The 18,522-nt window shown below is 52.4% G+C and overlaps 10 protein-coding genes across 10 annotated transcripts; 8 read left to right on the top strand and 2 right to left on the bottom strand.

Annotated features, from left to right (window-relative positions):
- Nucleotides 1-225: 225 nt before the first annotated feature.
- On the bottom strand, nucleotides 226-1,263 carry J4E86_007191 (uncharacterized protein; the record flags this gene model as incomplete). Its single annotated transcript, XM_051447713.1, has 2 exons — nucleotides 226-1,162; nucleotides 1,211-1,263. The coding sequence occupies 2 exons, from the start codon at nucleotides 1,261-1,263 to the stop codon at nucleotides 226-228; spliced, it is 990 nt and encodes a 329-aa protein (XP_051301311.1).
- A 3,044-nt stretch (nucleotides 1,264-4,307) lies between these two features.
- J4E86_007190 (uncharacterized protein) lies at nucleotides 4,308-5,616 on the top strand (the record flags this gene model as incomplete). The annotated part of the gene is made up of 2 exons (XM_051447712.1): nucleotides 4,308-4,342; nucleotides 4,392-5,616. The coding sequence occupies 2 exons, from the start codon at nucleotides 4,308-4,310 to the stop codon at nucleotides 5,614-5,616; spliced, it is 1,260 nt and encodes a 419-aa protein (XP_051301310.1).
- A 262-nt stretch (nucleotides 5,617-5,878) lies between these two features.
- Nucleotides 5,879-7,134, top strand: J4E86_007189 (uncharacterized protein; the record flags this gene model as incomplete). The annotated part of the gene is made up of 3 exons (XM_051447711.1): nucleotides 5,879-5,937; nucleotides 5,986-6,925; nucleotides 6,979-7,134. 3 exons carry the CDS (start codon nucleotides 5,879-5,881, stop codon nucleotides 7,132-7,134), a joined length of 1,155 nt encoding a protein of 384 aa, XP_051301309.1.
- Nucleotides 7,135-7,785: 651 nt separating this feature from the next.
- Nucleotides 7,786-8,775, top strand: J4E86_007188 (uncharacterized protein; the record flags this gene model as incomplete). Its single annotated transcript, XM_051447710.1, has 2 exons — nucleotides 7,786-7,844; nucleotides 7,893-8,775. 2 exons carry the CDS (start codon nucleotides 7,786-7,788, stop codon nucleotides 8,773-8,775), a joined length of 942 nt encoding a protein of 313 aa, XP_051301308.1.
- A 579-nt stretch (nucleotides 8,776-9,354) lies between these two features.
- On the top strand, nucleotides 9,355-10,200 carry J4E86_007187 (uncharacterized protein; the record flags this gene model as incomplete). Its single annotated transcript, XM_051447709.1, has 1 exon — nucleotides 9,355-10,200. One exon carries the CDS (start codon nucleotides 9,355-9,357, stop codon nucleotides 10,198-10,200), a length of 846 nt encoding a protein of 281 aa, XP_051301307.1.
- A 213-nt stretch (nucleotides 10,201-10,413) lies between these two features.
- J4E86_007186 (uncharacterized protein) lies at nucleotides 10,414-11,501 on the top strand (the record flags this gene model as incomplete). The annotated part of the gene is made up of 2 exons (XM_051447708.1): nucleotides 10,414-10,534; nucleotides 10,588-11,501. 2 exons carry the CDS (start codon nucleotides 10,414-10,416, stop codon nucleotides 11,499-11,501), a joined length of 1,035 nt encoding a protein of 344 aa, XP_051301306.1.
- Nucleotides 11,502-12,349: 848 nt separating this feature from the next.
- Nucleotides 12,350-14,139, top strand: J4E86_007185 (uncharacterized protein; the record flags this gene model as incomplete). Its single annotated transcript, XM_051447707.1, has 3 exons — nucleotides 12,350-12,526; nucleotides 12,600-12,721; nucleotides 12,771-14,139. The coding sequence occupies 3 exons, from the start codon at nucleotides 12,350-12,352 to the stop codon at nucleotides 14,137-14,139; spliced, it is 1,668 nt and encodes a 555-aa protein (XP_051301305.1).
- Nucleotides 14,140-14,942: 803 nt separating this feature from the next.
- On the top strand, nucleotides 14,943-15,761 carry J4E86_007184 (uncharacterized protein; the record flags this gene model as incomplete). The annotated part of the gene is made up of 3 exons (XM_051447706.1): nucleotides 14,943-14,996; nucleotides 15,046-15,552; nucleotides 15,711-15,761. 3 exons carry the CDS (start codon nucleotides 14,943-14,945, stop codon nucleotides 15,759-15,761), a joined length of 612 nt encoding a protein of 203 aa, XP_051301304.1.
- Nucleotides 15,762-16,336: 575 nt separating this feature from the next.
- J4E86_007183 (uncharacterized protein) lies at nucleotides 16,337-16,780 on the bottom strand (the record flags this gene model as incomplete). The annotated part of the gene is made up of 1 exon (XM_051447705.1): nucleotides 16,337-16,780. One exon carries the CDS (start codon nucleotides 16,778-16,780, stop codon nucleotides 16,337-16,339), a length of 444 nt encoding a protein of 147 aa, XP_051301303.1.
- Nucleotides 16,781-17,330: 550 nt separating this feature from the next.
- On the top strand, nucleotides 17,331-17,995 carry MSRB5 (Peptide methionine sulfoxide reductase B5; the record flags this gene model as incomplete). The annotated part of the gene is made up of 2 exons (XM_051447704.1): nucleotides 17,331-17,589; nucleotides 17,640-17,995. 2 exons carry the CDS (start codon nucleotides 17,331-17,333, stop codon nucleotides 17,993-17,995), a joined length of 615 nt encoding a protein of 204 aa, XP_051301302.1.
- Between the last annotated feature and the right edge of the window lie 527 nt (nucleotides 17,996-18,522).

Raw genomic sequence — 18,522 nt, 5'->3', positions numbered from 1 at the left:
CACCGTCCTGGCTTGTCCTAAGAGATCCAGCGGTAAGCGGTAGCGTGCGGAACAAATTGTGTTCATGAGATCATGGGTCACAACGTAGAAGAGATGGAGTCGCTCTTCGCTCTCGCATACAAACAAATGCATGCGATTCAAAAACTACTTTACTGACTACAAATACTTGTGTGGCTATGGTATACACCCCACTATGATGGCCTGAAGCCTCTCAACTCACCCACCCTAAGGCGGAAATCGTGAATCCCAGCGCTCCCCGTATGTTCCAAAGAGATATCTAAGACGCCCCTCAAAGCCTTCAACCGTGAATGTAGCATTACGTGGCGTCATGACGTATTTCCAGCTCCAGGGACCTTCATGCATGACCGAGAAGGTGTCACCGCTATCGTTCTTGACCTGTGAAGCGGAATAAGTCGGATTAACGATGACAAAAACGTGGATACCAAGCTCGTGAAGGCGTCTGAGCAGCTTGAAGAGAACACGCAGAACGCGTCGCACTTGCCGGAGGGCTTGAGCCTTTGTACCGTGACCCGTCTCGATGATTATGAAGATTTTGGCGCCTTTGCTGAGTCTGCACAGCTCCTCGAGGCGATTTAAAACGACCTCACGGTCTTCCAAATGGCGCTCTGTCACCACTAAGCTCAACCGTCCTATTTTGGAAGTAAGATCGAGGCCACCGCGCTCGTCGACTTTGTAGTGCTCGAAGACCTTGCCCAGTAGCTCGTGTCGAGCGCGAAAGTCGAAACGGGCGCCTTGCTTTATCAGCTCATTTATGATGTCCATGTGCAGTCCGATACCAGTATATTCTTCTTCGAAAGCGTGTCGTAGAGTCGAAACGCCGTTGACAAAAGAGATCTTGCGATCTTTACTGGAGAGGAAAGTGACGGAGCTTTCGGTCAAAAGATGCCCAGCAATAATGTCGCGTAGTTCCTGCGGTAGTCGTTCATCGACAGCTTCGCAAAAAGGGCGGCACTGGGCCTTAGCCTGAGCCTCCACTTGATCGGTGAAGCTCGTCCGTGTCAGGCGTAGATTTCCTCCTGCCTTCCTCAGCGCTTGCTTCTCTCGAATGAGCCTCGCTTTGGGGTTCGCTCTTTTCATCTTGTCAAGTTCGGCCGCTTTATCATGGAAAGCCTCGCTAAGACTAGCGATCGTGTCGAGCGTCCTGTCAAAATGTCAGCCTTGTGCACCTGGTGAGCAGAAGCAGGCCTACCTTTTTGCCTCAATACGCCAATTGCCGGAGCTCACGACGCCGGTAGTGGCCATAACGGCGTTCTGTTAGGGGATGCTGGTGGAAGCCTTGCTCATCGATCTGATGAGAGGGAAGGGACAGTGGAAGTTCCCGGTGATGCACACAAAGTCGCGACAGGTTCAGCAAGTGACGGGACGAGGTTATCGGCGGTGATTTAAAGTGATAGACGTGATAGCTGATGTTGTAAGGAAGCGCGACAAAGTTTGGTGGTTGTTGTTGATTGCGCACTACCTACCTAGGTAGGTAGATAGCACAAACGGACGCCGGGGCAGTCACGGCCCTGTCACCACGTGGATGACGCGTGACGAGAGATACGGTTTAGCCAAGCATAGCATCAACGGCGCGCATTACAATCTGTAATCCTTCAACGTCGATGGCCTCCAATGCATGTCAGCTGGAGGCCAAAGGGTAGTAAAAGGTTGGGCACTCACCGCCAAGCCATGCCTGTGACGTTCACAGGCACGCAGTTTGTTTCCTGCTCTAGCGCATCCATCTTTTCCAAACGATATTCAAATTCGTCTATCAAGCCGTGATAGTTTCCAAAACCAGCAACGCTGGCACCGACAACATAGCCAGCCTTTCTCAACCGACACAGACACTCAATCATGGGGGCAGTACCCTCCAAGAGGAGAGCATTTTGACCATCATCGGGCATCGCCGAGGTATCCATATAGTCAAGAAGAATGTGTATCGATGCACCGGTTCGCAACTGAAACAGTAGCTCGAGATCTCGAATTTGTTCTTCCCAGCTCCGAGGAGAATACATCCGAAAGAGTATATTACCAGGACGGTCTTTCTTCGGGTCGAATGCTAGAAAGTCTGGAGATACGACGATACAGATCTTCGTAATAAGCTTATAACGCGAGGTGTGTATAGAAGGGACGTTCTCGTCAAGAAAGCGCCTCAAATCCACGAGGTGCCACCGTACATTGAAGGTGTTTGCGCGGTACCAGACGGCCATCATTCTCGCCAGCATGGCCTTGCCGACATACTCGACCTTCCAGTAATGTGCGGGTGGATGATACTGGTCATCAGCATAAATGGGCTCGCAAGTCCCACCCGCTGCCACGCCCGTGCGACTGTGGCCTATGACGCGTTCAATGATCATGTCACACAACTCTGGGGGCAGAGAAATGAGGATCTTTTGGCACATGTACCTGCATGACGCTCTTCCATAGGTATCGAAGATTTTCAAATTTTGTAAGGCTCGCGTAGCGATCTTATATTTCCCAGAGGCATATTGCGCATGGATACGCTGACGGGCGCTGGTCATTTGCGTTAATGTGAGCCCGGATGGACGAGGGTTGCCTGAACTCACGCAACAGCCTGTTGATACAGCTTCAACACTTCTTTGGCAGTTGTTTCTTTACGCATAACGTTTTTTTAATTCTTGTGATAACGATGTGTTTAGAGTGCGGAGGGATGGTAGGCAAGGACGACTTGACATCTTGCGGGGCTAGGCAGCAGCGCGGGTATCTAGGTAGCGTCTTGGCACTGTAACACGCATGCGCGGGGCGCAAATGTCATCCCAGTTGGATCGTGACATTGGCAGCGTGAAGTAGTAGGTGGTGTGCGTCTCCTATCCATTGTCAGCCGAGAGCCTACCGCCATGTTCAACCAGACACTTACAGCCATACCAGATTTGAGCCATGCCCAGTAGAAAAGGAACTTCGCGTATCATTGATCGACTTTTCCGAAACCGAGTCATAGAGTGAGCCGTTGTTCGGCCATGTTGATGATAACATAATGCCGGTGGAAAGGCCGTATCCAGCAGCCGCCAAGCGTGACAGTACGTCAGCTATAGTGGCGGTAAACTCACGCAATACCTTTCTTTCGTGATATGCATATCGATCTGGTGTCCTTGCGAGTACGGTGTAGTTATGGGGTACAATGACATAGACATGGATGGAAGCGCCTTCCTTCAACAGGAACAGGTGCTCCAGTCGTTCTAGCATGCGTGTACGGGATGCGGAGTCCCTCACCACCCCTCCTCCCAATGGCTGCATGTGAGTCCCCACGTCTCTGAGGTCGAAGGCGATACTGATCTTTGTGACAAGCAGCTGGCGGGTTGTGTCCAACGGTGCGGGTTGAGACGAAAGGAAGCGTTCGAGATAACCCAGATCCTGTCCAAAGTGAAAACGAACCAAGCGATACCAGACTTCGAGTATCTCTTTCGAGGTCGCGTCGCCAACTTTCTCGGCTTGCCAGTAGCGAGGGCCCGATTTGGAGCAAGTTGGCTCGCTTGTCGGCAATGCAGCAACGTCGCGTACTACTGAAGACAACACATACTCGTAGATCATGTCTCGAAGTTCCCTTGGTAGTGTCGCAATTACGTTCTCGCAGAGATTCCGACATGCAAATTCGTGATTGGTGTCCATGGCCTTTGTGGCGGAGCGTCCGGACATTTCCATTTCGTGTTGTGAGATCCTTACAGCAGTGGCGAAGCAGCGAAGATGAATTGCAGGCGCGCTTTTCGAGGCGAAAGTAGGATAGAGCGTCAAGATTACCAAAAGTACCGGTCGCGATGAGAGAGCCGGGAGGCGGAAGGTCAGGGGCGCAGAGCGGGGTTATGTAGCACCTGCGCCTCGGCGCAGGCATATTCACGACGGGCTGCATGGGTACCTATTGTTCTGCTTTCGTTTGTTTTGATCCACATCCAATCCATCAAAATCTTGTGTCGTTCAGGCTGGCGACTGTGGTTTCACTTCATGGCAGCTTGGAGACCGATGTGATGCGGAGTCTCCCTAGGAAGCTAGGTAGCGTGGAAGCTAACCAGGTCTGGGCAAACCTCACGCGTGATCACGCGCTTCTCGGCGCGTCGTCCCCGCAGCTGTTCCAGGCCACCTGGTTGACACCCAAGACGTCGCTCGGCTTTCCAAGGCTGCTATCGTCGATTGCCATGTGACTTCGTGTGAGGTGGGGGTTCATCTAGCGGATCCCAACGCGACTCTTCGCTCAGTGCAACAAGACAGACCGCGTCGACTGAGCAGTACCTCCACAGCCTCCACCATCACCACTACGACTCCGAGAGCCACACTCTCTCGCGCAAGACGCAGATATGCCGAACACCAAGAAGCTATCTGATGGCGAGACGTAAGTGGAAGCCCTCCAAAGTGTTGGAAATGTATTGACGCATTTGCAGTCTGGAGCAACGCCTATGCCATTACCTTCGAGCGAAGCAGAACCGCACACAAGTCCTGTTGGCAGATGACCAGCGTATACGAGACAGAATCAACGATATTCAGGCCGAGAAGATGTTACTCGAGGATGAATGTATGCTGCTCGAGGATCGGCTTGAAAGTAATCTGAGGCAACGTCTCGAAGATCGCGAGGGAGAGCCACTTTTGCAGGAGCTGATGGCAGTGGAGCAAAGCAAATGTCGTCCGGTATGCGAAGCTATGCAGCTGAAACTGCCACGCGAAATTCGCGACATGATCTATGAGCAAGTTGTCGGCCCCCCAGCCTGGCACAACGGCCAACATACTGTACCTGTGGTAGCATCGAAGGATCTCGGTGTCTCGGACCCATTCGAGCTCGTCAGCAACAGCATCGGTCTGTTGGCCAGCGGCGGATATGACCATTTTGGCGAGGCCACACGGCAAGAGTTGGCGGAGTACTGGTACATAAGAAGTACATTCGACTTCGGCACAGACTTGCATCTCCTCAAAGCCTTCCTCAACAGTGTTGCTGCCGGTACTAGTTGCAAAGCTCTTGAGATAGTCCGCCAGCTCGAGATTACAATCGACTGCAACGACGAGTTCGAGCCGGAGACCGAGCGACTTCTGACCAGTGCTCTGGCGGATCTTACACTACGGATCCAGCCAGCACGATTACGAATTTATCTACACGACATCCAGGGCGTTGTGCGCTATAATGACGACCGACTCCTGATCCTACTACACAATGTCAGGCAACTGCTTCCGGACCTTCCTGGTTGGACGATCGAATTCGTTGTGCACATGGTCACGAATGACTGTCGATTATCGCGTGGATGGCAAGGATATGCATTCGATGATATCATACCAGGGTATCATGTCAACCTGATGATACCTGGGAAAACAGCCATGTCACACGATGAGTGGTCGGACAAGTTCAGACAAGTAAGTGATGATCTTACCGTGGCATCACTATGCAAGCTGACTGAAGAAACGCAGCTTCGGAAAGAGCTTGAACAGTACTACGACGATATACTGCACGAAGCAGACGACGAAGACGAAGAAGAGGATGAGGAATCGGAAGAAGACGGTACTGATGACGAGCGCGATGAATACATGCCTCTTGATAGAGATGAGCTTCTTGAAATTGAGAAAGAGTTAGGCGCGTGTCAGGAGGATACGATTATATGGCGGGCCTTGGGTGCCCGATGATTTGCGGGCTCCGCTATCCAATGGGTGGCAGATTTCCATAGTCGCCAAGGGAAGATTACGAGCTACCTTTACTTGAGATCAAGGGCCTCACGACTTCATCTTTTACCTGAAATCACTTGAAGACGGACTCACTTGCTAGTGGCCTTATCCTCACCGCGCGGCTCCCGACTGTCTCTTGATCGTCGGTCTACTATTTAATCTGTCTATTGGGCCGACTCTCCTTCTACCCTTCACCAACTCACATTCTGAATCACCTCCCAAGATGGCCACTTCAGGAACAACTACAAGCATGAGTGAGCACCTACGCGTGAAGTGTAACGAGTAAGTCGTGTTTACTGCTCCTTAGCCATCGCTGATCTTAGTTTGCAGGGCGCTGAAGCAAGAACGCAAGACCGAGCTTCAGCTGGCGGCTGCGAAGACCAAGGTCAAGAAATTGCGACGCCGCTGCAAGAAGCTGCAAGAGACCTCTGATGACGACAAAACCGAAACGACCGACGCGTTCCTGGCGTTTGCAAAGAACGACTGCCTAGAGCTCTGCGCCCAAGTCCACAAGACATTCCCTCGCGAGATTCGAGACACCATCTACAGCTACATCACTGGTTTCAAGGATATCAGCATCGATTGTGACCAACACGGAAACCTTGAGCATCTCGACTACGGTTGCTGGGCGTGGGGTCATGAGCTCGGTCTCGATCCTGCGTATGGTGGGGTAGATCACTGGTGGAAGCCCGAATACGTCGGCCCAGCGATGGTCCGCGAATTGGGTGAAAACTTCTATCGCACTTCTTGCTTTACGTTCCAGGGAGATTTCGCAGCCTTCGGCCCATTTCGAGCGACAGACCAATGGGGTTTTGGCTTTTCGCCAGTCGAGTTTGTCTCCAGGGTGGATGTCAGTATCTTTTGCGACGATTACAAGTTCGAGCTTAACGGTCGCCCGAACATCAAGGTCCCTGGCAACCACCATACTTTTCAAGCGTCTTCAAAGGTTCGCGAGAACAACAACGTGGGCACCAAAAACACTCAGAAACATCTTCTCGTAAAGCTAGAGTCGCTTTTCGGCTTCAAACATGGCACAGCGCTTACCATCAGGCTCTCATCACGTCATGGCGCAAAGCATACTCCGCTTGAGCAACAAGAGTGGATGTCGCACAACGTAGTTCCTGTCATCCTACCCGTTCTCCAACGACTGAAAGATGCGGGCTCCCGGGTCCGTATAGTGCTCACAGCCAGTCGAGCTAGGTCAGAGGCCACATTCACTTCGGAGTGGGGTCAGACTTCCCTCGAGCATATCACTAAAGAGTTCTGGGAGGTATGTTTGAGGTGTTTACTGCGAGTTGGTTTCCGATGAGCTAATCTTTACAGTATGTCGATGTCGAACAGAAGCGCATCACACAAACTGAGCTTGATGCTGAACCCTTCGAGGACTCTGATTATGGCGCTGCCTTTGGAAGCGACGTCGCCGACCCCTGGGGCACTGCCCCTGTATGGGATGACTCGCAAGTACCTGGAGGTTGGTAGTAGACGTTAGCCCAGCCCAAAGGTGTAAGAACGGCCCTGCAGACTCGCGACATTGACCATGCCAACCCCCAAAAGCTCACACCAACATCTCCATTTTTTTACACTGATTATCTCAGCAGCCTATCTTTTCTCCTTTCACTGTTAGCGGTCTCTTGCTCTGATCAAAATCATCATATTCGAAAGTCACAACGAGGGTACACACATGCTTTCTGCGATCTTAGCGTGTGTGCAGCGATAAGGCGGTCTTTCCAGAATCTCGTCTTCCCCAAAAGCCCTTTTCATCTGTCTTGCATCAACTCGAGTAGTCTATATTGCCATCGAACAAGCGAAAAGCGTCTAGAATGAAGAAAACATCCCCACCCTGTGGCTCAACAAAGACTCCACGAAAGTGACATTATTCACCATAACGACCACAAAGTGCAAGACTGACCAGGCGAGGGAACTCCATGATGACGCAGTGATTGCGGGTGGTCTCAGTCTCAGTCGCTAGGCAGATGCACGACCGTTCCTCCCACTCCTTTCCTCGCCTACAGATTGGGGTGCATCCTCAGCATTGATCGCCTGGTCTCATTACACGGTTCCACACCCCGCTTCCACCACTACTTCATCTTGCAAATCGCAAACATCGCAATCCACCTTACTCGTACCAATATGACAGCTCCACCACAGCGAGAAGAGCAGGAAACGCAGCTCCGCGACAAGTGCTACAAGTAAGTCTCGTAAGGACATCGCAATATGCAACGACTAATAGAAGCTAGCCTACTGCGCACAGAAACGAAGCTGGCAAAATGGTTGATTGAGGAGGATGCGCGATACGAGAATCGTAAAGCCGAGCTGCAAGCACAGAAAGACAACATCATCAACGAAGTGAATCGATGCGCACAAGTAACCTGTCGACAACTGTGCGCAAAACTCTTCAAAGCCTGTCCACGCAAGATCCGCGATTACATCTACGCGTACCTCCTTCCCGACTGCCCAGTCGTCATACAGCATTGCGAGCACCGCCATCGCGTTTGCGAGTTCTTTGCCCCGGGAAGCGACATTCTGTATAACTTCGTTCAACCCCATAGTCATCTCTTCAAGGCCGCATACGTCACCCCCGACTTCTCCATAGAGCTACTCGAAAGGTTCTACAGCAGCACTACCTTCGACGTACAAGATCAGTTCACCAAGCTAGGCGCCTTCCGAAGCATGGACAGAGGAGACTTTAGTATCATACCCGCCAACTATATCGTCAATCTCTCCATGCACATACGGTGCGAGAAGTATGACTTTGAAGGTGTAATGCCAACGCTGGACAGATTTGACAAAGACTATCCGCTCAAACCCCGTCGAACGCTGCTCGCAGACCTCGAAGCACTATTTGGATTCAAATCGGGCCCCAAGATCGATTTACACCTTCGGTTCAATCGCAACTGGCTGCGCATAATGAGAGGCGCCGAATTCTGGGAGTGCGATTTCGTGGTTCCTGTCATCTTGCCCACGATGCAGAGACTGGCTGCTGCGGGCACGAAGGTGAAGTTATGTTTTGACTATTTCGGGTGTGAGGTGGTCGTCGATCATAGAGACGTCACGATGGAGGAGATCAAGGAGCGGTTCGTCGAGATGAATTGGCAGCTGGCGAAGGCTGCTGGCCATTAAGGACGGAGAAGCTGCGCGCTGGTCAAAGATGTTTGACGAGTGAATATCTCGAACCTCGAGCGGGACAATAGTGGTTGGCTGCTATGGGCCAAAGCGCGTCCTTGTGAGTGAGCATACGTACTCTACGGTGTCGACTCCGATGTCGGTGGAGTGAACTCCGCAACCATCGGAGAATGCTAGGCGGTGAGGATGTCTGCTTCTTGCTTGTTCCATTCCCGTCTCAACGGGTGTGTTTTCCCTCGAATATATGGGTAGAGTCTTCGAGGAGCTGATGGCTGGCGCAAGCGGAGTATACTGTCGATCGCAAGCCATGCAGGGTCCAGACCGCATACGCAGGGCGTGAGTACCTGAATAAGCGATCAGCAGCACCCTGATAGACAATAGTACAACTTCTTGGGATGCGAGCATAAACTCATCGTGATTCTTTTCAATCTTAAGCGAACAACACATTATGTGCATCGTAATGTACGAGATTCCAAGGACAAGTGAGATTGGTGGTGTGGGTGCTTGTACATGCGTGCACCTTCGGAAGCGTGCTTTGAGGTACGCCAGCGAGCTCATGGATGCGCATCTTGCACCATGTTTTGTCAGACTAACACCGATGATAGAGCACTCTCCGAAGAAAATATACGCAAAGCGCGTGTCGCGAAGCTCCAAGAGGAGCTTGCAAGCCTGGAGAAAGATCTCGCCAACACCACACCAACAACAAGAGACGCAGTCGAACAAGTCGCTCGGACGGAATGCCAGCAGCTTACCAACAACATCATGACCAAACTACCGCGTGAGATACGCGATATGATCTACTTCCACCTCAGCACACGAGACCGCGAGCTCATCGAGCGCGAGCACTTCCGGACGACCCTAGATCCGATAACAAGGCTCTACTCGTACGACTTCAACAGATGGAAAGCACAACACTTCCCAGCGCACTACTGGAACACCGATTACGTTGGCCAGCCCTTCTACCGCGAGCTTGTAGAGAACTACTACCGAACAAGCACCTTTCTCTTCGGCGACGATCCAGGAGTAATGAAGCGTTTCCTCACCACCGACGAGATGAAACTAGGCATTCTCCCAAAATCACTAGTCTCCAGCGTCGAGATCGGCCTGAATGCTGTCTCGCATGACCGCGGTTCGTTCCGCGCTTACATGTTTGGCATACCCAAATCACCGGAGCGAATGCGTGAGGCTCTCGATGGCATCTTTGACCTGAAGCCTGGCGCTAGGATAGTGATTCGTTTTGTGACAGAGGCGAAGACTAAGGAGGAGAGAGATGAGCATTGCAAGGGGGCGATGGCGATGCTGTTTGACGACGCGCAGGTGGAGAAGATGAAGATGTACAAGGTTAAGTTTGTGGTGGATGAGGGGCAGGTTTGGGACTTGGGGGAGGCGATGAGGGAGGAGTGGATGGGTATTCATGGGTGAAGCCTTGCTACGAATAGAGAACATCAGTCTGAACCTGCAATCAAATGCTGAGGACGTGAGAGTGATGGGCAGCATGTGAGGGAAAGCTGCCCAAAGAAGGCCGCTAGCGTGTAACTCCTGTCAGCTCCGATTGGCCGAAGCATACGCCATCAGGGCCCGGGGGAAGGAGCACCCCGCCATGGCAGAAAATGTTATCGCGACACCCCTCGGCGCATGTTTCTACGCGTCAAACACTTTCCAAACTTCTTCAAACCTCAGTTTCAACCTCTAACTTCCCTTAGACGCGTCTCAATTCCGTATCGCAAGATGGCTGGCGTTCCTAGCACTTACGATGGTGCGCACCTTCCATCCCATGCTCGTCCAGTCAGTTGCTTACCCGGTACACAGCGCCCGTTCACATTGCCGTCATAGGCGGCACTGGTATCTCTTCCCTACCAGGCTTCACCCTCGCCGCTACACTCGACATCGACACACCTTGGGGCAAGCCATCATCGCCCGTCTCCATCCTACAACACCCGTCGCCCTCGACCGGCAAGCCGATCCCTATCGCGTTCATCTCGCGACATGGCCTACACCACGAGCTCGCGCCTCATGAGGTCAAGAACCAGGCTAACATAGCCGCGCTGCGACACATCGGCGTACGCACCATCATCGCCTTCTCCGCCGTTGGATCTCTCCAAGAAGAAGTGCGACCGCGCGACTTTGTTATCCCCGACCAAATCATCGACCGTACAAAGGGCATCAGACCATTCACCTTTTTCGAGGGAGGCATGGTTGGACACGTTGGCTTTGGCGACCCCTTCGATAAGCAACTGTCCAAGATCGTCAGGCAGTGCGGACATGCGCTGGAGGGAGACGGCATCACACTCCACGAGAAGGGACTCCTCATTTGCATGGAGGGACCGCAATTCAGCACACGCGCCGAATCGAACCTCTACCGTTCGTGGGGCGGCAGCGTCATCAACATGTCTGCTCTGCCTGAAGCAAAGCTCGCGCGCGAGGCTGAGATCGGATACCAGATGATCTGTATGGCAACAGACTACGACTGCTGGAGGGGCGACGGCTCAGAGGACGTCAATGTGGAGATGGTCATGGCGCACATGAAGGCAAACGCAGAGAACGCCAGGCGGTTCGTTGGCGCCGTGCTGAACGAGCTCAGCAAGGAGGAGCACACGGAACAAGTGCTTGCTAAGCACCTAGACGGACAGATGAGATTCGCAGGCGCCATGACAAAGAAGGAGGGACGCGGTTCAGAGGCCGAGAAGAAGCTTCAGTGGCTCTTCCCTGGCTACTTCGACTGAACGCCAAATGCTACTACGCGCGCCATTGACAAAGGCGCATGACATTTGACTACGATATACTCCGATATTAGGAACGCGGAAATACCTACCCCGATTAAGAATCTATGCATGCGCCCGACGGCTGACCAAGTTTCTAGAGGTAAGACGCAGCCAGAGGCGCCGATTACGGCAGGTCGATAGCAGTGGTTACCCCAAAACTCCAAACAACTCCATGTTTACATCATGGAAAATATGCATTAGTCGTATCGATAACTATCCGTCGCCAGCAGCCCGTTCGACATCCGCGGGCACTTGTCAAGCTCGATCTCACGATTCTTTCCCTTAGCACCTTCCTTTCTCGTCTATGATCTGCATTGCTACCTGCCGCAATCGCATCGACAGTTTCCCAGCCTACATAATGAGCGCTCGAAATGTTTGTGATATTGAGAAACGGTTGAGTGAGAAATCCGGCTTTACAGGCTGCTCGAGTATTTTGTTCGGGTGACACCGGTGTATTGCGCTGATCAGGTACTAGGCTGTGGCGAGTCAATCAGAGGAACAGTACCTGCATGCCTGCCATTACCTCGCAACAACGGGCACAAATTGGAGGGTGACACCGCATATCTGTATTTCTTATCATGCAGATCAATACACTTCCAGGATCGAATTTGCATTGGCACCGCGGGGAAGACGCGCGCGCAGCATAATCCCGGTCAGACGTGGGTGCACGGCGGCAGTCCTTCTCGGGTCACCACGGGAAGCATGACTATAAGACACATGATATCGTACACAGTAATGAAGCAGCTCTTGCTCGATACCGCATCTACTCGTCACTCTCCTACCGAACGGTAGCATTCGCAACCGTCAGCATGGTTTCGGCGTGGTTTCTAACAAAGGTCTTTGTGGCTTTTGCGCCACTTACGACGATTGTGTACGCACAGTACAACGTCACCACACCTCAATTGCCTCTGTTGCTGGACGCTACCGCAGATGACTTGACTGCTGGACTTGAGGCTGGAGACTTTACAAGTTTGGATTTAGTCCAGGTAGGTTCCCGGTTTTCCTGCCAACATGTGTAGGCATGGATCTACCTTGGACAGCATCGCTGACATAATGTAGGCTTATGTGGGACGCATCATCGAAGTCAACAAGACTCTGCATGCAGTATTGGAGATCAACCCAGATGCCTGGACGATTGCGAAAGAGTTGGACGAGGAGCGAGCATGTGGAAAGCTTCGTGGGTAAGTTGTGCTGCAAGAAACTGCATGGTCCTTCGCTGACTGGATGCAGCCCTCTCCATGGACTCCCGATTCTCATCAAGGACAACATCGCGACCGCTGACGAAATGAACAACACTGCTGGATCTTGGTCACTAATGGGTGCCAAAGTCCCACGTGATGCGACGGTCGCTGCGAAACTGAGAGAAGCTGGTGCTATCATCCTCGGCAAGGCCAATCTTTCGCAATGGGCTAACTATCGATCTTCGAACTCTTCGAACGGATGGACTGCTCGAGGTGGTCAAACGTATGGCGCGTACTACCCTGGTCAAGACCCAAGTGGCAGCAGTAGTGGCAGCGGTGTTGCTGCTAGTCTTGGTCTCGCCTTTGGAACACTCGGCTCAGAGACCGATGGGTCCATCATCTCGCCCAGCCAGCTTAACAACGTTGTCGGCATCAAGCCTACTGTCGGACTTACAAGCAGAGCACTTGTCATCCCGATCTCTGAGCACCAAGACACCGTTGGGCCAATGGCCCGCACCGTCAAAGATGCAGCCTACATTCTCCAAGCCATCTCTGGACCTGACAGTTACGACAACTACACGTCTGCAATTCCCTGGGCAAGCAACGCAACTAATGCCACCAAGCCCGACTACGTTGCTGCATGCACTTTGGATGCGTTGGAAGGAAAGCGAATCGGGATACCGCGTAACGCCATCGGCACGCCCAGTCCCCAATCCGCGCCCATCTATGCTGCCTTCACAGCTGCTCTCGACGTCCTCCGCTCCGCCGGCGCAGTCGTTGTCGACAACACCAACTACACCGCCTGGGACCAGTATCTCGAATCCAACGCCGAAGGCATCGTTCTCGACGGCGACTTCGTCCCCAACCTAGCGCACTACCTTGAGCAACTCACATACAACCCCAACGACGTCCACAGCCTAGAAGATGTCCGAAACTTCACTCAAAACTTCCCCGCCGAAGACTACCCCGACAGAGACACAGCCGACTTCGACAGCTCCATCGCGCAATCCCAAAACTTCTCAAACACCGACATAGAGTTCTGGGAAGCCTACCAAGAAGACCTTTACCTCGGTGGTGAAGGCGGTCTCCTAGGCGCACTGTCTACATACAACCTTGACGCCGTTGTTGTTCCTTCGCGCTCTGCATCTGGTATTTCCGCTATCATTGGCGGACCCATCGTCACTGTACCGCTCGGTGCACTTCCGTCCAACACAACGGTTGTCACGAATTCACGCGGTGATTTGAATGCCACAGCACCGAACATCCCATTCGGAATCTCTTTCGCGGGTGCGCTGTGGAGTGAGGAGAGTTTGATTGGCTTTGCGTACGCGTTTGAGCAGAGGACTATGGTTAGGACGAAGGTTGTGCCGTATATCCAGCCTAGTATTGAGATTGAGAATGTGGTTGGTAGTTACTAGGTCTGGGATGATTGGGTAGGGGTTACATTGGGAGTCTCGCATGACTGCGGTACGGAAGAAGTTTGAACCGTATTGTCAGCGTAGTGGTGAGACGGGGGGACGTAGTCGGTATGCATCAGGTCGGAGGCGGGAAGATAGATGTCGACTTGTATGAGGTTTGTAGAGCGGTCGGGAGGATGTGTGTAAGGTCGGTGGATAGTTGCCACCGATTGTCCGATGGGAGTTGTTGCGTCTTACATCATCGCAACCACGTGTTGTGAACGCAAACAAGATTGCTAGACACCTTGTTGTGGCTCATCCTCTGATCAGGTTTCTATTCGTCTCATACTGTCGTTATTTCACTCGCAGTATCGTAGGTGTAGGACTAAATTCGCACTCCTCGTATCGACAGTGTCAAACTATAATCCGAACAAGACAGCGCCACTTTATCTTCCAAACAAGATTTCCTGGACAAAGTTAGGGATGTAATGAACGTGTCTTTGATGCCGCTTCAGTGTGGCTGTTTGCACGGTCTCGGCGTTAAGCGGACTTAGCTTATACTGGCTGACAAGATCTGGAGGGACGTGAGACTTTTGTGGCTTGATGTCAGTCTGGTATACGACGTGAGGTTAGCGTCATCCCAAATCTGTAACTGGATTCATGTGTAGATGGGTTGTTGACGTGGAGGGGATCAGGTATAAAAATGGGCAGGAGGCAGCAATTGTGAGCGACAAAGCGCCCATCAACTCCTTCTGCCAACTCGAACAAAGAGATATCGCTTCCTCGCATCAATATAACTTTGCAAGCATCACTTTCGATCCGCAATGTCTTCCGCAACCCAGCAACTAACGCACATCCACAAAGTCGCCCTCATCGGCGTACGCCCCTCCACATCCCATCCTCCATCCATCCCACTAACACCATCAGGGCACCGGACAAGTCGGCTCCCACATCCTCACCCACCTCCTTGGTACGGACAAACACCAAGTCACCGCCTTGACCCGACATACCAGCACCGGCACGCTCCCCACCAACCCCAACCTCACCGTCATCAAGATTGACTACGATGATGACGCAGCCCTCACCTCCGCCCTCTCCAACCACGGCTTCCTCATCATAACCCTCAGCGCCCGCGCCCCACTGAATCTTCACTCCCGCATCGTTGCCTGCGCCGCTGCCGCTAAAATCCGTTGGATCATGCCTAATTACTTCGGCTACGGCATCGGCGATCGCGCACTCAGTGGCAAAGCTGAACTTCCTGCCAACTTCGAGCGCTACATTGACGATGTGAGGAGCACGCCACGACTTGATTACACAGCTCTTGTATGCGGTTTCTGGTACGAATTCAGTCTCGCAATGGGGGAACCGTGGTTTGGTTTCCGGATCCGCGATAGGAGCGTTACAATGTACGGGGATGGGATGAAGAAGGTTAATGTGAGTACGTGGGACGCTTGTGGGAGGGCAGTTGCGGGATTGTTGTCTCTTCCCGTGCATCGTCAAGATGCCACCGATGGTGTCGCGTTGGAGAAGTGGAGGAACGAAGGTGTCTACATATCGTCTTTCCTGGTGTCCCAACGCGATATCTTATTTAGTTTACACCGGGTGCTCGGGACGCGAGATGCGGATTGGTCGATCAGATATGAGGAGGTGGAGAAGAGGTTTGGGGATGGGATGAAGGAGTTGGGGGAAGGGAAGATGTTGGGGTTTGCGAAGGCGCTTTATGCGGGGGTTTGGAGGAGTGAGGGGGCTGATTATGAGAGTAAGGGGGGTTTGGATAATGGGGCGTTGGGGATGGGGAAGGAGGACTTGGATGGGGCGACGAGGAGGGCGGTTGAGATGGCGATGGGGCTGATGGGGGATGTTGAGGGACAGTTCAAGTAAAGGGACTTGGTGGGATGTGGGGTTGTGCCATTGGAATCTAAGCACCTCATACAAGGAAAAGACTAAACAGGTCTGCAGACTACATTAAGATAAGTACATGCAAAGTGGGTGTGTTAATATCAATGTAGACCCCAGGGTGTTCACGTTTTCCCTAGGTTGACGTGTAAGCAAGGGAAAGCGCGATGATGCCGTGGAAGGAACGATGCTGATGTACCATCGGCCATCATGGTTCATGCTCTAACCATTCGGCTTCTACCCCACCTACATCCTCTCATTAGCATCTGCCTTTCCTCGCTCATTTAAGACAACTTACCAAAATTGATCCTACTCGATACGCCTATCTCCAACGCCCACCCTTCTCTATTTTCCCCTCGCTCACGGGTGAACCAAAAACATTCCATTGCGTGGAGCTTCCGCGCATCTGCCATGCCGATTCTCCGTCATTCTTGTCATATGACTTCCTCTCCTTCCAGTCTTTCCAGCGCTCGCGCAGCGATCTCTTTTCCTTGATGTCCGACTCAGGCTCGGGCTCTGCCATGAGGGCAGCGAGGGTTGATGCGGGGACGCCACTGCCTTTGTGACGCGACTGTGCGAGCGCAGAAGCAGTCTGGGGATTGACGGGTTCTCCAGTTGCGGTTTTGCCATATTGCGGCGGTGGCTTACGTGAAGGCTTGGGGTCGTAGGATATTGGTAGGTCTGGGTCTGGACTCGATTTTGTGCTCGATGATGTTGGGGGCGATGCCGCGATCTCCTTCGCCTGCTCGCTTTCCTTAGAATCCATGTCGTGGACGGCCAACACGCACAATGCCAGCGTGTGTAAGGTTTGAGGTACGTGGACTGTTCGCAGGATACAGCAATCTGACGATGCTCAGGCGTGCAGCACAACGTTCACAATACATGTTAGCGAGTTGTAGTCAGCCTTGGCCCACATCTGCAGTCAGCATCGTATCATCGATGCATCCTGCCACCTGCCAGTGCCGAACACCCGAATGCGAAAGAAACATGTGCGATGATAGGCCGTGATGGGCGCGCCGAGAACCCCGAGTTGCGGCAACAAGTCGACCCAGCATGATCTCAGGCTTCACAAGATATTAGATCCGAAATCAGACACGATAAGAGACTCTACCCAGGGAGGTATGAAGTCGCGTTAATCACGATGTCGCAAGAAAGATGGTGTTGATGGCGCGCGACATTGATGACGCCATGTACTCGATTTGTCAAAGCTTCGGTGGCGGAAGCTCTCCGCCACCCCTCCGCATCATCTCCAATCCGCCGACGAACAAATACTCCACCATAACAACGACCACCACCTTCCCATAAAACGAATCCATATGCGCTTCCCTTCCTTCCCCACATTCCTCCGCGCCTTCCACACGGTCACCAACACAACAAGCGCTTTTATCCGATCGAGTCCTGCTAGCACGCTCGGTCGCACTATCTACAACACGCCACAGCGCGCTGTCATATACCGTTCGATGCCAAATATCCCCTTCTTGGGCGCCCTTTTCGGATCTTCTAGCAGCATGGCGGACAACACAAACTACCCGATTCAGAAGCCTGAGGGCGAGTGGCAGGCACAGCTATCACCTGGTACGACAACCGTTCCAATCATCAGCGCATAGTCACTAACCTATTCATAGAGCAATTCCGCATCCTCCGCAAGAAAGGCACCGAAATGCCCGGCTCCAGCAAATTCGACAAGCACTACCCCGACGCCGGCGTCTACAAGTGCACCGGTTGCGAAGCGCCTCTCTACAAGGCAAACCACAAGTTCGACTCTGGCTGCGGGTGGCCGGCTTTTTGGGACGCCGTACCTGGAGCTGTGGGACAGAAGCCTGACCCCGGTCTTGGCATGATGAGGACGGAGATTGTTTGCAATAACTGTGGGGGACACCTGGGACATATCTTCAAGGGCGAGAGGTTTGGTAACCCCAAGGATGAGAGACACTGTGTGAACGGTGTGTCGATCAACTTCAGTCCTGATGATAAGAACTGAGTGTTGGGAGTCTGTCTTGGACAAGTTGAGTGGTGTATATATGGGGATGTAGGGCTAAGTGTATTGGTGACGACGAAATGAGAGACGACGTTGATGAGTGGCTTTGACAAACTCGCGCATGATGTGCAATGGTTGCTGACACGGCTTTCTTCATCTTATGATTGACTCGTGATAGCTACTTGAGCCTTCAGACCAAATCAAACAAGTATATATTATTGCAGACCGATCAAACTGATACATACGACCATAGGATCATGAAAATTAGGCTTCCCGTCCGCTCAGCCATATACAAGCATGATACCGGCGGATTAGTAGTTAGGTGGGTGACCACTAGCGAATCCCCGCTGTTGTATGTTTTTGCTCTTTTCTGCCCCATGTCCAAATGGGGACTCTCCAACTCATGCCTCTCTTTTTGCCCTTTTGCCCTTTTGCCCTTTTGCTCTTTTGCTCTTTTTCGGTGACCCAGCTGGACGAGCAAGCCGATGCATCCATGGGATCATCACACGGCTCGTCACGCGACTGATAGC

Source organism: Alternaria arbusti (genome assembly GCF_024043155.1).
Source record: "Alternaria arbusti strain BMP 1465 chromosome Unknown scaffold_9, whole genome shotgun sequence".
Classification (NCBI taxonomy): domain Eukaryota; kingdom Fungi; phylum Ascomycota; class Dothideomycetes; order Pleosporales; family Pleosporaceae; genus Alternaria; species Alternaria arbusti.
Note: the sequence above shows the minus strand (reverse complement) of the source record. Positions and strands in the feature narration are given on the sequence as shown.